The 17,067-nt window shown below is 40.8% G+C and overlaps 1 protein-coding gene across 2 annotated transcripts in view; it reads right to left on the bottom strand.

Annotated features, from left to right (window-relative positions):
• Positions 1 to 17,067, bottom strand: part of DPP10 (dipeptidyl peptidase like 10) — an 863,493-nt gene that overhangs the window by 25,781 nt on the left and 820,645 nt on the right. For both annotated transcript variants that reach the window (XM_030580652.1, XM_030580651.1), the window contains exons 16-19: positions 16,785 to 16,906; positions 12,306 to 12,353; positions 9,945 to 10,043; positions 9,767 to 9,836 (exon numbers count right to left, since the gene is read on the bottom strand). In XM_030580652.1, coding sequence (XP_030436512.1) covers positions 9,767 to 9,836; positions 9,945 to 10,043; positions 12,306 to 12,353; positions 16,785 to 16,906 — 339 coding nt within the window. The remainder of the gene's footprint in view (positions 1 to 9,766; positions 9,837 to 9,944; positions 10,044 to 12,305; positions 12,354 to 16,784; positions 16,907 to 17,067) is intronic.

The following is a 17,067-nucleotide window of genomic DNA, read 5'->3' as shown; positions in this document are numbered from 1 at the left end:
TTTCAGGAACTAAGCTTGGGATAAATTATTTTTAAATGGTATGTCAATAAGTTACCTTTGATTTTTCATTCTTGTGTGTCTTGAGTAAACAATTTAATTTATCAAAGAAAACGATAGTATACTTTTAAAAAAGGATTTAACATATGATACTGCTAACTCTGAAACAATAAGCATGAAACCCCTCTTAATGTCATAGGTGCTGGGTGGGAAAATACCACTGTCTTGGCAGGATTTCAGTTTCTTCATTAATTGAAGTACAAAAGCAACCGGCACTGACCAGCTCTTCCTATTTATATGTAACATTTAGAATGGGCTTTCCAAAAGCGTTCACAGTGTTGGTCTAACTGCTCCCATGGAAGTTTTACTATTGACTTCAACAGAATCAGATTTATACCAATGGTGAGCTTTTAAGGAAAATATTACCCTTAATGTTCTTAGTCAGATAATTTTCCATAAAAGCACTTATCTAGCTAATTATGACTCTACATTCAGTTCTTCATTACTTTTGACTTTTTCAGAATTGCCCACCCAAACTTTCAAAAATCATGAGTCAGGCCCCCAAAAAATCATGACTTAAAAACTATGAGATTAAAAATAATGGATTCTTGGTTTTTGAGTTTTTAGATCACGTCAGTCACATTTAAAAGCTTTTCTTTGCCACCAAAAGGCCTGAGATTCTTATACAGTGTTTTCCAAACTTGGGATGCCACTTGTGTAGGGAAAGCCACTGGCCAGGGGCTTTCCCTACAGGCGGCGTCCCAAGTTTAGGAAACACTGTTCTATACTCATGTCTTTCAGAAGCTGTGGCTTTAAGTTAAAAAAATATATTGTGAGATTCATGATAAAATTATGAGTTTGTAAAACTGCTCTTTTTTTTTTCCTGAAGCTCATTTTTTGGTAGAAAATGGCTGAGTTTTCTTAGCATCAAACTTTAAATTCCACATGTCTTGCCATGCAGTTTTTGATAGGTTGCTTTGACATGTTATTTTTGTTGTGTAGTTCCCCGTTATTAATTTATTTCCAGGATGTCTATACAGATAGTTTGTGATGGACACTTAGAGCCATCCCTAGTACGAGATGTGGCCAGTAGAATCCATTTCTTACCGGTACGTGGCCCCCACACCCTCCCTATCCCTTCGTGATCCACCCCCCTTATCAGAGGGAGGTGGCGGCTCTCTCCTCCTCCTGCTGCGCTGGAGACTTCGGAACCGCAGCAGTGAAAGGAGCAGAACATGGGGCCATTGGGCAGCCCCATGCCCACAGCTTCTCTGGCACAGCTGTACCACCCCCAGCCCTTCCATGCAGGGTCTCCTCCATCTGTACAGCAGCCTACCACAGGAGCTGCTGGCGTAGGGTCACCCAGAGGCCCTATGTTCTGCTCCTTTCCCTGCTGCAGTTCCCAGAAGAGCCCTGTGGCTCAGGGCTCCCCCAGGAACCACAGCAGTGAAAGGAGCAGAACATGGGGCCACCAGGCAGCCCCATGCCTACAGCTCCTCTGGCGCGGCTAAACCGCCCCCACTCCTGTCCTCCAGCCGGGCCGCTGCACAGATGGAGGAGACCCATCATGAAACATCTGGGGTGGCACAGCTGCACCGGATGATGTTCTACTCCTCCTCTTTCTGGTATGCTGTATAAGCTATAAATATCTTGGTGGTACGGCGGATCACCGGACCACCCTTTTTGCACTGCTGGATGTGGCAAAACTCCCAATGGCATCAGTAGTGTCAGACAAGGGCTTTGGAGTCCCTAACTGCTACTAACACAAATGCCACTAATCATTTGGGCTGTAATTCACCCCTTTGCAGAGGGACAGGACATATCCTATGAATCACTTAAACCCCAGTTAGGCCCTTAAAATAGGGCTTAAGTGGTGTGCCAGCCCTTTACACAGGGGTGAATGCCACTATTGGACTACAAGAATGGATTGTTTTTGTGTCCCTTTTCAAATCTATTGCCATCAAATGTCTCTGGCTTTGACATGGATGGACTGTATCAACCCCCCAGAGGAGTCTGGTATGAAAAAGAAGTCTGTTGTGAGAGCTATTGACATGGACACACAATCTATTTCAGTACAATGGGGACTGCAATGTACATTACCTCTCTTGCCACACTGTTTCTTGAATTCATGGACTTTTCCATTCATTGTAGCTACTCACATGCTGAAGTATATATTAAAGGACTATGGCAGATAGAAACTGCACCTCGCCACGATTGCAATGTGGAGTCAGATCCATTATTGCACACTTCACAGTTAGAGGTGGGCTTGAGCTGCAAAATTTGCACTGCAATCCAATCTTCCCCAAAGTGCAGCAGCATTTCAATCCAGGGTCTTGATTTATACCTAACTCTGCGTACAATCAGCTTCTGTTCATCGTTAACCTGCTCATATGCAGGATGGCAATTATAATGCAGAAGTGTAGCACTGTGGAAGCACTCAGTATCTTCCACTGCTACCCCTTTCTACAGGATGCAGTGTCTCCCTTCCATGATTCCCACTGGCTGGTATTGAAAGGAGTAGGGACCAAAAACCCAGAGTCATGAGCGCAAGCCTCCTTGCATCCTACCTCACCTGAGCATGCGTAGACACAAATGAATTCTCTAATAGGCAAAGCATTACACATATTTCACAGCCAGCAAAATCAAAACACACACAGAGAAGGGCCATATCCAATTACATGCCTTTCTCTATGTCTTCTAGGCATGTCATTTTGCAGTAGTGTAACTGTATTTTCAACAACGAAACAGGAACCGTGGGATTCAAGTGAAAGAGTTATCGAATAATTCTTAACTTTATTTTTTTACTTGTACCAGAGCAGCATCTTATGAGTCTGCAGTGATAGCAAGGTTGCGAATGATTCAGAAACACTGCTGAAGTTCACCATTGAGATGCCATTTAAATAGACAGAAGCTATCAATAATATACCAATATCATTGACCTTAGTGGGTAATTTGTATGCCTCTTGCAAATTCAGTCACATACACCTCAGACTGTCTGGAGAAAGGCAGCTCATCATCTCTTTGGTATATAACTGAAAGGAGAAGAATCTTTTCATCTGGGAGCTAAAGCTAAAGCTTTGCCTCTCGTTAAAGCTTAGAGGGGAATACGTAGTTCTTATCACAGTGGCTATTATTACTATTATTTATTAATATTATCATAATGCCTAGTCATGGACTTCCATAACACATCACAAACTCCCTCCCAATACAAGCTCATGAATCTAGTGCAGAATATGAAAAAGTATCATAATAGCAAATGTGAATTAGTGAGGGAAACTACAGCTCAGAAGATAAATTCTATCTATGGAATGCAAAATTGAATCACTGGCAAAACAGTCTCTTTTGCAAATGGTAAAAATCCACTGAAGGAAAAAAGAACATTTTGGAAAACTGACATGAAAACAAAATTCACCACACATTCCCTTTTTGTGAGCTACTTCTCACATGGCTAAGCCGCAGGCTGAGTTAAGGGCCCACAAAAAGGGTATTAGGGCTGCAGAGGGACAGCCCAGGAATAAGCAGAGGCAGCTGGTTCAACCCCCCTTGCCGATGATGAGTGGTTTACAGATTGCAGTCTGCCGCAGTGATCAAGAGGTAGACGGTGACTGGCATTAGCCACTGAGGCAAGGTGGGGATAGGGGGTTCTCCTGGGAGGGGAGGCCCAGAGTGACGGGGTGCTGCGCTGGGCAGAACCCCTGGGCAAAGAGCACCAAGAGGGACACAGGGGCCAGCGGCAGGTGAGACACTGGCCTACAGAGGATGCTCTGGGCAGGAAAGAGCTAAGACCCCGGAAAACCAGCAGGAGGCACCGCACAGGTGAGTCTCACCCTGTTACCAACCACACCCTTCATCAACAGTATGAGATCAAATACTCATAACAATCCCAAGGAGTGGTGTCACAGAATGGCAAACACTCCTCCCTATCCCCATTCATTTTCCCCGTTAGAGCCTATCACAGCTAAAATGCAGACCATACATTTGCAACTGTGCAAACCAATGCATTTACCGCTGGGGGGAAAACACCAGCAGAAAAGATCGCATTATCAGAATAGAATCATGATAGACTGAAATGAAATACAGATAGTACTGCAAAGGCAACATGACTATTCTTTAAACAGCCATCAAAAATACTAAAGGCCAGATTGTGGCTTTTAAGCCACAGCTCTGAGTATTGGAGATGCAGAGCTGCATCCGAGAAATGGAGGAAAGGTTGTGGTTCCATACTGTGCTGCTCCTTGCACTCATGCAGGGAGGGAGATATCCTCATCCATTGCTTCCCTTGCTGTGCCATCCCTATTCAGGAGGTTTAGAGACGGATTGAGCCATGGCCCATCTTCTCCCCATCCCATTTTTGGAGCCCTGGTCCCTGAAAAGGAGTAGCCCTTGCATTCACCATAGCACAGGACTGCTGTTGTCAGTTAAACAGCTGGTGAAGCTTCTTGCTAGTTTCTCAGCTCCTGTATGGCCTGTGTTGGACAGTGGGAACTTACAAAACGTTTAGAAAAAGGGGAAAGTCCCAGAAAACTAAAAAGAGATAGGTTTTCACAAAACACCACCACAAAAAGAGCAGAGACTGTTCTATTACTTGCAACAGACACCGATTAAAACGATAACATCCTCTGCAACATATGAAAATTCCAAAAGAGAACCATTTGTGCAAGAATGCTATCATGCTGAAGGTCTTAGACGAATACCAATAGTTACATTTTACCTCCTTAAATTCCTGCTACTGTTTATATGTTACAGCATTCTTCTTCACCATTGTACTTGCCCTGCTAAAAAAATTGCCACTTTCAACCCTATGGTCTGGGAAGCTGGTATCAGATTCATATGATGCATAGACATGCTCAGTTGGCTTGAGTGAGGCCTACCTCTGGCACCATTCCTATATTGGGTGGAGAGTGGTTTCCTCTACATTACAGAAGTATACGCAGATATGTATAAAATATGCAACACTTCTAGGAGAGTTAAGATATTTGATGTCTACATAGGAATATACAGCCTGATAATTTGTTTTCTCTGAGTTCAGAAGAATCTCTCTGCTGGTTCAGTTTCACTATATCTACTTACAGTTTGTACAGTTTTAAATGACTTAAATAATGAATGCTGACATTTAAGATGCATTATCTACAGATTTTGAAAGAATGAGGTTAATTATGTTCAAGAAGAAATAAAGAATGGTTATCACCTCTCATTTTATTACCAACATAAAATGCCTGTGTCTTTACTCCACTTAATCATTTCCTGTGTATTATGAAGGACTGGATCATCCAACTTTTTTAATGAGTAAGGTGAACCATAATGAAAAAAAATAAAAAATCTGAAATTTAAACTTTGATCTTAATTATATAAAAAGAGATAATAACCACATTTTAAGGCAATTATTGTACACCTCTCTAATCTATAGGCCACAGTGTATGTATTATATTTGAAGGCAACTGAGTGTGAAACGTATTAGTAGTTTAAGAGGAACAAATGGAGGAGCAAACAGTGTTATAATCTATTTAGTATTTTATGGCCTATGCATCACAATTCACAAGAGAGAAATAGAGCTGGCTAGAGGCAACCGACTACTGTGTGAGGCCTGTACATCTACTAGACAGCCTGGTGTTCTGACCCAATATAAATATGAACAACAGTCCTTTGCATTTCTGTCTAATGGTCTCAATATGCTTTACAGCCATTAAGGAATTAAGCTTCGCACCACCCTTACGATGAAGATGACTCTTACCGTAAGGAAATTTAGATCCTGATCCTGGAACAGACTCTTTGAGGCTGGGTTCTGTGATGTGTGGAACTTAACTGAATTCAGTGGAATACTGTGCAGGTTCAGAGGTTGGCCAGCACAGATTCAGTTGCAGGACCAGGCCTTAACCATTAAGGCCAAAAGTTTCAAACCTGGGTGCCTAAGTTTAGAAGTCTTATTTTAAGCACCCAAGTTTGGTCAGAGAAATTGAGTGATCTGACCAAAGTTGGATTGAAAGCCTGTGACAGCAGGAATTATACCTACATTTTATGATTTCCAGTTTATTTATTACTTCAGCTATGATTTTGGGATAGGAGTTTTACTGAGCCATCTACAGTACAAACACAGCATAAAAGATGGTCCCTACCCACAAAAGTTTACGATCTAATTTGGACCCTCAATCCAACATACTTTTTTTCTGAGCCAGTAATGAAAGTCACCAATACTAAGAATAGCTGGATCAGGTACCGGGCACATGCATGACATGCAGGGCTATAATCCCCTGCAGAAATCATGGAGCTGCTTTGCAGAGACTGTACAACCCAGTGGCTGAAGTACAGTTTGGGGGGGTGGGCGTATTACATGCCACACGAACCCTGCCTAAGTAGGAAGACTGTGAAACTTCAGCATCCTGTGTGCACTTAATTGTGCATCTAAACTTGCTGAAACCTTGGCCCTAGAGACACAATAAATCAGCCAACTCTTGCCTTCCCTCTCAATTGCTCCTTTCCCCATCCTTTCTTTCCTTCTCCTTTTCCTAAATTCACTTGTAAACTGCAATCCTGTTGACATAAACACTTTAAATTGGCTAATATCTACAAAGAAAATATAATTCTAATGACATCTCAGTCATTCAAACTGGATCAGTACCAGAGAAGTCATTTGCTTTGCAAAGAAATAGATAGAAAGAGATAACACTAACCATTGTTATTGAGGACTACAGTGAACATCTTTCCCCTTTCAGTTCCTAGGTGGCTTGGTAGTTAAATCACCCCTTTGAGCCCATGCACAAGGAGATAAGTGTGGCTGTTCAGGAGTATTAATGGTTCCTCTGGGGATCTACCACTAAAATAACCACTGTATGCACACTCCTAATATATGTGCAGAAGGGACAAAGTGACCCTAAGTCAGCCACAGAAGTACCACTTTCAGAAGGTAGAATGTCTGGGAAATGACATCACACAATCAGCCAATCAGTGTTACCTGAAACAGCCTGATGTCCTTCCTGGAAGTACAGTACTGCTTTTTGGAGGTGGTACTTCTGGTAATGAAAAGAAGCAAGATGTCAATTTTGAGGTTGTTTGGATGGACAAAATACCTAGTTTGCACACAGGCTTCCAACCACACCTTGCCTCAGAGACTGGAGCTATCCAAAGTCTGTATGAAACCCCTAGGCTCAGTCCTGCAATGGTCTCACAGACAGAATCCACATTGACTTCAGCATTCTCAGGTCCAATTTTGGGTCATCTCTAATTCTAAAAAGAGATTAATTTGGTGACCTCAGTGTAGAGTTTGTAGCAAACTGGACTCAGAAATATTACCCCTTTCTCTTCAGGTGGTGGGAGTGGTGAGTCACATTAGATGAGTTAGAAAAGGTCTTTTCTGTCGGATTTTCAGTATTGATTTTTCATTACCATGTAAAGGGATTTATAAAAGTAACTTCTGTTAACACTAACTGAAAATTCAGCACTGCAAAAGAACCAGATTCACTGCAGAGAAGCAGAAATTCAATATTCCAAAGGTAAACATTTCTATTTGTTGCTAAGGTCCTTTCCCTCCCATTTGCAAACACCACCAAATAATCATTTTATAGGCATAACTATCTGGTCACATTAAGGTATCACTGACAGCCTGTTCACTGGAGACCTATAGATCTCTAACCCTGATACCATGAAAATTTAGAACTCAAACCCTGCCTCAGTATCACTCTTGGATGCTGAAACTTTTGGGGAAAAAAAAATTAAAGCTCTCTCCAGATATCTGTCTTTATATGTGTGAATAATGCTCAGGCATAGTAGCACCTTCTCTTTTGCCCTCCTCAAATTTGTATTAACTTGTAGCACAAGAATTAAATATATGTTGAAGAATATTTATTTACTCAGCTTTTTGTAAGTCACTTTTTAAGCAAGTTACATGAAAGTCCCTGAGTTCTCTTATTTACAGAAAAAAAAGTTTTTGTAACGCCATATGATACCAATTGTGCTGGTGTCAAATGCGTTTACCCTTTGATCCCTAAGAACAACTGCCTATAATATAAATGTGCTCAGTCATATGCACTAGCAAGTATACACTCTCTCTCTGTATATATAAATATATGTCTATCCTCTACTCTCTGAAGAAGAGGTCACATTTTACATCAGCCATTAGAAAGAGAGATGCAACCACTAGTCTAACTGACAAGTAGTCCCGGAGCCCAGTTTTCAAATGTAGGCACTTAAACGGAATGTTCAGATGACATATTGGGCATTGAAATTAGCACTTACTGTCTGTTTACCTACTAATGCATAAGAACCGATCTGAATGCTCAAGTGCAGGAATTCTGGAGAACTTATTTAGAGGCTCATACTCACAAATTAGGCCTTGTGTGTATAACTAAAAGTATCTTTGAAGATTTTTCATTAAGCAGAAAACGCTAGTTTAATGTATCCTGTCCTAGTGCTCATCAGGGATTACATTTTCAATACGCTGCATAGGGAGTTAGCTGTGTACCCCTCCATTCATTTTAATAGGCGTCACATTGCTAATTCCCTACACACAGTACTGATGGAAAATCTATCCCAAGACTGTAAATGATACAAGGCTGTAAATGCTGCGTGCAAGTGGTATAATACAGGCATTAGACACATGGCTTCCATGTTTGTTAACCAGAATTTGAAACCTAGTTTGTGCGGCTCCAAGGGAGAATATACGCCTGGGGTACTGAAAACATCAGGATGGATCCCAGAGTTCGAGTGTTCTAAGGCAAGAAGGGGAGCTCTTTTATGACCATTTTACTGTGTTCCCCCATGAGGAAATTGCAGTATGTAGTATTATGTGCACTTTATGTGCATTTTACCAATGATAAAAGAGTTAGTAACCACTGAGATGTGAGAAAAACAAATATGTCTAATTAGAAATACAGGTACAAATTATGTCTGCTCCAGTGTGGGTGTATGGAGAGAGGAGATTGTGTGTAATGAGAACCCTTACCTTAGCTCTCCTTGACATAACACTACAGCCTTAACACTATAGCCCTCACTCCCTGGGCAAAAATGGAGGGTGGCTAATGCTGATAGAGACATTGATCACCGCTGACATATCAGAGTGGGTTGGAGGTATGATCATGGCCCTGCTTCCCTCCCCATGTGCACACATCCTGTGCACGAGTAAGCAGAAGGAGGCTGACTCTGAAAGAAACATAGCTAGTTTATTTCTATAGGCATAGCATGGGTTACCAGTGAGTGCATCTGTCCTCTCATAGTCTTTCCACTTACTTCGGTGGGCAATGGATCAAGCCCATAATGTCTCCAGCCACTGGTGCTCCAGTATTTTATCTTCTCTCTGCTATTCCCAAAGCAGTGGGGCTCTAGAAGTCTTAACTGACTTCTAGGCAGTAGCTATGACTATCAGTGATAAAAGAAAAAAATATCCAAAAAAAACCTTACAGTATCTCCGCTGATGTAAACAGGCATGGCTCCATTGAAGCCAGTGGAGCTTCTTGAGATTACACCAGGTGAAGATCTGGCTATATATTTGTATATATAGCTATTGATACACATATAGCTATTGATAACGTGAACCACGTTTATACTGAAAAGCTCACAAAACAGGGTTTTTATTAGACAAGACAGAAAACTGCAGTTTCCTGATAACAAAGCTTTTAGTTTACCAACTCAAAAGCTGTGTTATAAGGAAAGTGATATTTTCCTACACTCACTCTCCTCAGACATATATTTTACAACTGAAAATACAGAAATAAATCCTCTCTTTATACCCCCATTTATCTACTTTTATTATTTTTAGGAACCCTAACTGGATACTTACATTATTAACAGAACAGCATACTGGTTTCGATCTGTGAAATCCTTTGGAAATGACAACTGTAAAGGAAGTTCTTTTAAGAAAAGAGAAAACCATTAAAGGCAGGAAGATACACAGATGCAAAATAGTAAGATTTGAAGAAAGTTTTTTCTGTGTTAAAGGAACATTCTGCTAGAATTACCATAATCCTCAATGTGAAGCATTTTAATTTCTGTCCGGAAAATCTTTTTCTTTAAAATAGTTTCTTTCAACACAGCATTATCTTCCAAAATGTAAAATTCTGTTAGAAAAAAAATGGAGTAATCAGGGTAGAAAAGATACAATTAATCACCATACAAGAGAGAAATCGAGATACCAATAATTAAAGAAAAATAAAAAGATATACAATGTTAAACCATTTTATAGTTTCTTTCTTTAAACAAGTTTTATAACATACCTACTTTGGAACTCAAAAGCCAAACTAACCAGCTTACTTCACAATGTGCAAGGGAGAATTAATGATTTTCTCTTCTTTGTTCTGGCTTCAACAAGTTTTGTCTCCATTAAACATCAAGGGCTAAATTTTGTCTTGTGGTGCATGGCAGGTGGTAGGAGGTAAGAGAAATACTCAGTCTCTAACCTTCATTACCTACTCCATTTAGGACCCAGGCACAATGCAGATATTAGATATTAGCATACCTGATACATAATGGGAGTGTGGATGGTTGTACGGGAGACGCTACTATGCTGAGCAATGTTCTGTGTTTACAAGAAGGCAGGCATGCCAAAATGGATGCCTGACAGTAAGCAGTGGACTAGGACTGAGAGAGCACATGATGCACCTATCACCAGCAGGAGTAAGGAGCTTGCTATCCTTAGCACCTCTCTGTCCAGAGCAAGAAAATGACCCAGAACACCTTTCCTTGGTCACTACCTTTCTGTATTCCTCCCTCTCCCACACTTCAGTGAAGAGCCAGGGCACAATTTGGCATAAAAGCCAAAGCCAGATTTGAAACAACTCTTTTGCATTTGGATGAAAGATCCTACTGTTCTTTTTTATTCTCCAATCTCACTCCCTTAATGTGGATGTTTGAAATCATATATCCTCATTTAGGGCAACAGGGGATAATCTAACTAGAATGTTAATTCTGGGCAGTCAACCAAAATGTTATAATTATAGTGTTAGGATATAATAATTTGAAGTAATCTTTAATCACACTCATTCTTTTATTAAAAGAGGGGGATTATCTAATCTTGCACTGAAACATTACAAATAATGTATCTTATTATTGGGTTTTGTTGTTGTTGTCAATGGTAAGCACTCTCTCTCTCTAAACCTACTGCTTTGTCTTCTTTCCATAATGTTCTACATAAATCCCATTCACATTTATGCTTTGTTTCCTCACAAATGGGAATTTTAGAAACAAATCACAAAGAGCCAAATACTGCTCTCATAAATACTGAGCAGCAGCCCTGAAGTTAATGAATTTACACTGAGTGATATACTTAGCCCCGGATCCCTTCTAGGGTTTCTGCAGTATAGAGTTTGACAACTACAATAAACAGTAATATTGAAAATATGAAGGAGAAAAGGCAGTTGTTAGCTTTTCCTTAATTAAGGATTGGGATAGTTATCAACATGCTGTAACTCTATTATGTATTTGAAAGGTCTGATCAGTATGACATTTTGAAGATGTAGGGCCAGATCCTGTGCTCTGGCTGAGCTTTGGTTGGCCCAGACTAGAGGAGGGTGGACAAAGATGGCTTCATGCCACCTTTGTAGCCGTGGGATCTGGGAAATAACGTGCAGCAGCCTGGACCTCCGGCACAAGTTTAGAACCTCTTGAGGTTGCTTTAATTAGTGCCAGGTGTCGGTGCTGTAGATTGCCAGGATGGAGTAATGCTGGGTGGGACTGGAGGGGCTGGCAATAATTGCTGCTATGGCTACCCTACCTGATGTCTGTGGCTGGTTTGCATTGTCAGAGCAGCAAAGCAGCCAGGGAGCAGCAAAGGATCACAGCAGACAGCATAATTAGCAAAATCTGAAATGTAGAGGTAATGGACCTGAGCTCACAAAACTCAATTCTTGGAATTCCTATTTAAAATATCAGTGAAGGCACTTTGGATTTGCACCAGTATACTAAGAGCAGTACTTGGTTCATTGTATGTAAGTTAAATTTGACGATCAACCCTTGGAGGTCTGTACTTTAATCCAGAATAATTGGATTATAACTTTAAAAACATTTTTAAAACTACAGAAGACATGCCATAATAGAAATATAATTTACATAATGAGTGAAAGGGATGAAGAGCATCCTGCCACCTAATTAACTCAAGTATAAATAGTAGATGAAAGATATGCATCTAGCCTAACATGTATCTGAGAAATCCTGGGAATGTTCTAGTCACTTGATTAATTTTTTTCTCTTATCACTTCCAGGCATGTTTACTGCTAGAATGTAATTAAGACAGGTTTATGGAAATGGATTGCATATTTTTTTCTTTTACTTATGTTAAAACAAAGATTACAATAAGGAATTCCTCTGGAATGGTGCTTACTTACTTCCAGGGTTACTTGTAGTGTGCACGCTAACAATTGGAACGCCTGGTCCTATTTTTGTAGAGGGAGAAAAGTACAAAACATAATTAAAGTAGAAACTGTTTATGAGTTGCTCTGAACTTCAACAAGTACCAAAGATTGCAGTATTTGAAGGAAGGTGAACACAGAGATTACAAAAATCACTTTCTGATGCAAATCTACAAAAGTGCAGTAAAAATATCATATAATTCCAAATAGTCCCATAATCAAGAAACTCTTTTGGTATCCACTTTCTAGGTATCACAGTTAAATGTAGGTTTAATATATTGAAGTATTATTTACTATATTGCAGTAGTGCCCAGTGTCAGAAAGCACCAGGACGAGTATCTCGTTTTAGTAGATGCTCTATAAATATGTAGGAAGACATGGGACCAAATTCTGCTGTCAACTAGCCTGGTGTGGAACTCAAGCAGCTTCATTGACTTAAATTACTCATGATCTTGAGTGGTATAATTGACAGCAGAATCTGATCTGCAGTCCCTTCTCTGAAGAGTTTACAGTTTAAAAAGACAAAGAGATAAAAAGGGTGAAAAAGGGGCAATGGTTTTAACCACTGCACGTGGCATATTTGTCTAAAGAATACATTCTAAAACAGGAAAGAGACAAAAAAGAAGGTAAGAAGGTCTTGTGTTAAGGAACAGAACTCAGGAGATCTAGGTTCTCTTCTTGGATTTGCTAATAACTTCCTGTGGGACTTTGGGCAATTTACTAAAAAAGTGCCACCAACCAAACAAAAATTCAGAAAATAATCTAAATGTTTAGTACTGATGTTTTTAAAATAAAGCATTTCGATTTTTTCATTTGAAATGACTTTTAGTTTCAAAATTTATTTCCATTTTTTTAAAAAATTAAAATACTTTTTGAAGAACTCAGAAAACAAAACATTTTGTTTGACCTGAAATTATTATTTTACTTTTCAGTTTTCCAAAAAATAGAAACAATTTAACTTTGGATTGACCTAAATGATTATTTTCCACCATTTTTCTGATACTGCAAATGAACAAAAAATCAGGTATATTTTCCATCACTCATCAAAGACCACCACAGAAAAGTTTATAAACAAATAAACACAGGGAAAATCTGACAGGATACCAGCTCAACACTAGTTATAGCAAACTGGGAATTAATTCTTCATTCAAGTCTCTGGAAGTGCTCAGGAAATGAAAAAAGGGATGGGATACTGAGACAGTGCTACTGACTGAGGGCAAAAGGAAGCAGAAGTTAGACTATAAAAAATGCTCATAGGGGAACAGAAGGTGAAAGAACTGAAGCTTGTAAGGATCAAGTTAACCCAGCAGCCTGCAAAGAGTTAGCCGAGATGTGTTTTTGTTGCAGTTTTAGCAGGGCCTTTTGTTTGTTTTAGAATGTGTGTATGTGTTGGTTTACCTCAAACTCTTGTAAGTAAACAAGAGAAAAGCTTCTGTTGCTGGACTGTGCTGCTGACTCTGACACCTTAGAAATGTTGTGCCCCCTATACAGTCATTTTTGCACTACTCTAGTGGTCCCATGGGGCCATACTGCTGCTGTAGCTAAGCTGCTGGAGATTCCCAGATGGAGTAGAAATGACTGTACTCCATCTTCACATAGGGATTATGCTGGGAATATACCTAGAGAAGAGGCATGTGGAATCCCAAGATGGAAGCTCTAATTTATATTGGGGATAGGGAAAAATAAAGCTGGTGTGCAGCCATCTCTGCACCCCCATAGTCACCTTGGGTCTTGCACCAAGTGCAGGGTCATGCTCAAGGTTTGAGCTCATAATCAGACATGCTAAGCATCCATAGATCCCATCAACTTCCAGTAGATATATGGGATCTCTCTATCTCTAAAAGTTAGACCCCTAATGACCAGTTCTAGTATAGTGAATGTCAAAGCTGGGAGAAGAATTAAGGTCATTCTCATTTCAAATGTACAAATAAATAATTCCACATTAAATACATTTTACTAAAACATAATAAGAACAAAAGCTACCAAGCCTAGCACCACCTGGCACCTGGCAGTGGTTCAGTACTGACTCAGAAGTAAGAAACCTCTTGCTGACTTGCGCAGACCACTTCCTGCAGCACCCCGGGATTGCCTAGGTCGTCTCCCAATCAAGAATTAATCAGGGAGAACACTGCTTAAACCATGTTTGCTCTGTAATGCTTTTATCTTAAGAATAAGATAGGCTTTCATAAAAAGAACTGGGTGGTAACTTTTAACTGTTGACATTTACTCTAGTATCAGCTTCTGAGGAGAAAGCAAACAAGTGTACTTGGGCATCCTGTCTCTGTCGAGAATAACACAGTGAAAACAGGGAACTGTGCAGCCTGGAAAGACCCCGGCCAGAGGGAGTAAGACATGGGTCTCCACCAAAGAAAGGCAATGGGTGAGGAGCTGGAAACCTGAGAGTGAATGTCCTTGCTAGACCACTGAGGGGAAACACAAGTTCAGTTGCCCTGAATGATGACTGTGTGTTTATTTATTTACAGGTGTCTTTATGAAAATACCCCTTATTTTAGTCACTATGCATTTTCCAGTCTATTTTCAAACTGAATGGATTTTTTTTTTGTGAAACAGAAACACATCGTTGCAGAGAGAAGTAGATGTACATGCAAAGAAGTGGAGCGTTCAAATGTGTTGTTAGATGGCTGTATTCTATCATTTTGTACCTGCTGCTAGATGGGCAGCAAAACAGGTGCTCATAAAAATGTAGGCCCCACCTAGGGTGGCCAACTGTCTAATCACACAAACCCAAACACCCCTTGCGCCACCCCTGCCCAAGGCCCTGCTCGCTCACTCCATCCCCCCTCCCTCCGTCACTTGTTCTCCTCTACCCTCACTCACTTTCACTGGGCTGGGGCAGAGGGTTGGGGTGCAGGAAGGGGTGTAGGCTATGGGCTGGGGCTAAGGAGTTTGGAATGTGGGAGTGGGCTCCAGGCTGAGCCTTGGGCAGAGGGGTGGGGTTTGGTGTGGGGTGTGGGTTCTGGGAGGGGGCTCTGGGCTGGGGTAGAGGTGCAGGAGGGGGTGTGGGCTCTAGGAGGGAGTTTCCGTGCAGGACGGGGCTCCAAGCTGGGGCAAGGAGTTGAGGTGCAGGAGGGGGTGAGGTGTGCAGGCTCCGGCCAGGCGGTGCTTATCTTGGTCAGCGGTGCAGCAGGGCTAAGGCAAGCTCCCTACCTGCCCTGGTCCCGTGGTGCTCCTGGAAGTGGCTGGCACATCCCTGTGGTCCATGAGGAAAGCCAGAGGACTCCATGCCTGCCCCCACCTCAAGTGCCGACTCTGCTACTCCTATCAGCCAGGAACTGCAGCCAATGGGAGCTGCGGAGGCGGTGTCTGCAGGCAGGGGCAGCAGGCAGAGCCCCTTGCCTCCCCCAAGGGTCAGGGGAACATGTTGGCTGCTTCTGGGAGCAGTGCAGAGCCAGGGAAGGTAGGGAACCTGCCTCAGCCCCGTTGTGCCGCCAGACTTTTTGTGGCCTAAAATCTCCCGGTTTGGCTTCAGTAGCCTCTGGGAGATAGAGCCCGATTATGGGAGACTCCCAGAGAAACCAGGAGGGTTGGCAACCCTAGCCCCAACCTGCTATTAATTTCAGGATTGGGGGCCTACCAGTCCCTGTCACTAGCTTATAATAATACATGTTCTGTCCTCTCATCTCCTTTCCATGACTCTTGCCTACTGCTTCTTTACATCTATTGCAGAGTCTTGTCTGGATCTAGATTGTAAAACTCTCAGGACAGTGGTTGTCTCTTACTCTGTGTTTGTATAATGCCTAATACAATGGGGCCTGAATATAGGTTGACGCAATTTGCTCTACTGGAATACAGCTAATAATAAATACACAAGTGCAGGTCTTTGATATTCCGTTGATAAAAAGAGCTGTTTACGTGGATTGAACGAGACCATACTTTTGGTAAATACATTCATGTCTAAACACACCTGCATATTAATAAATTAATGTTTATATAAAGCAAGTCTTTAGTTATGACCTGGAATTAATTGCAGAGGATCAGTCAAAACACCTATATATATTGCAAAGAGTAATTTATTTGTCAAATAACTATTGTTAGGAATTACAATAGTGTCACTTTAAAATTCCACATTTCCATAGTCCCTGCCTTGTAGTGTGAATTTTAATGACTGCAAAATAAAAATTATTATTATTATTATTATTATTATTATTATTATTAACAACAACAACAAACAATCCATTCCTTCCTAAAAGGATACAAGGAGTTTTAAAAGACCAGAAACTACTAATTATACATTTTTACAAAAATGATCTTAGACTCCATAACTCCAATGAGCTCTGCACAGGGGAAGCCTGTGCCTTCACGGATCTAGCAATTGAGCTTGTTGCTAGATTAGGGTCTAAATCACCCCAACCGGAAGACGATGTTAATATAGGATATACACAAATAAAGCACTACTTTAAATATTTATTATTGTGAACAATATATTTGACTTACCTTTACAATGCAGTAAAAAATGCTTGTTCATAGGACTAAACTTTGCATTGAAGTATGTGCACCGATCTTTCATGAAGTTGCATGAAAGACACTGGCGGTTCAGTAATCCAACAGTTGATACACTAAGAACCAAATTAGTTATAAACATCAGTAACGTTTTATTTGATAGCATAACAAACTCATTAAGTGATGCCAAAGGCCCAACAGACAATAGTTTTTATTCTGATCTCCACTCTTCTCCTGCTAATTTGTTTTTGCTTGTTTTGTACCCAATAAGACATGC

This window comes from Gopherus evgoodei, chromosome 11, assembly GCF_007399415.2.
Source record: "Gopherus evgoodei ecotype Sinaloan lineage chromosome 11, rGopEvg1_v1.p, whole genome shotgun sequence".
NCBI classification, from domain to species: Eukaryota; Metazoa; Chordata; order Testudines; family Testudinidae; genus Gopherus; species Gopherus evgoodei.
Note: the sequence above shows the minus strand (reverse complement) of the source record. Positions and strands in the feature narration are given on the sequence as shown.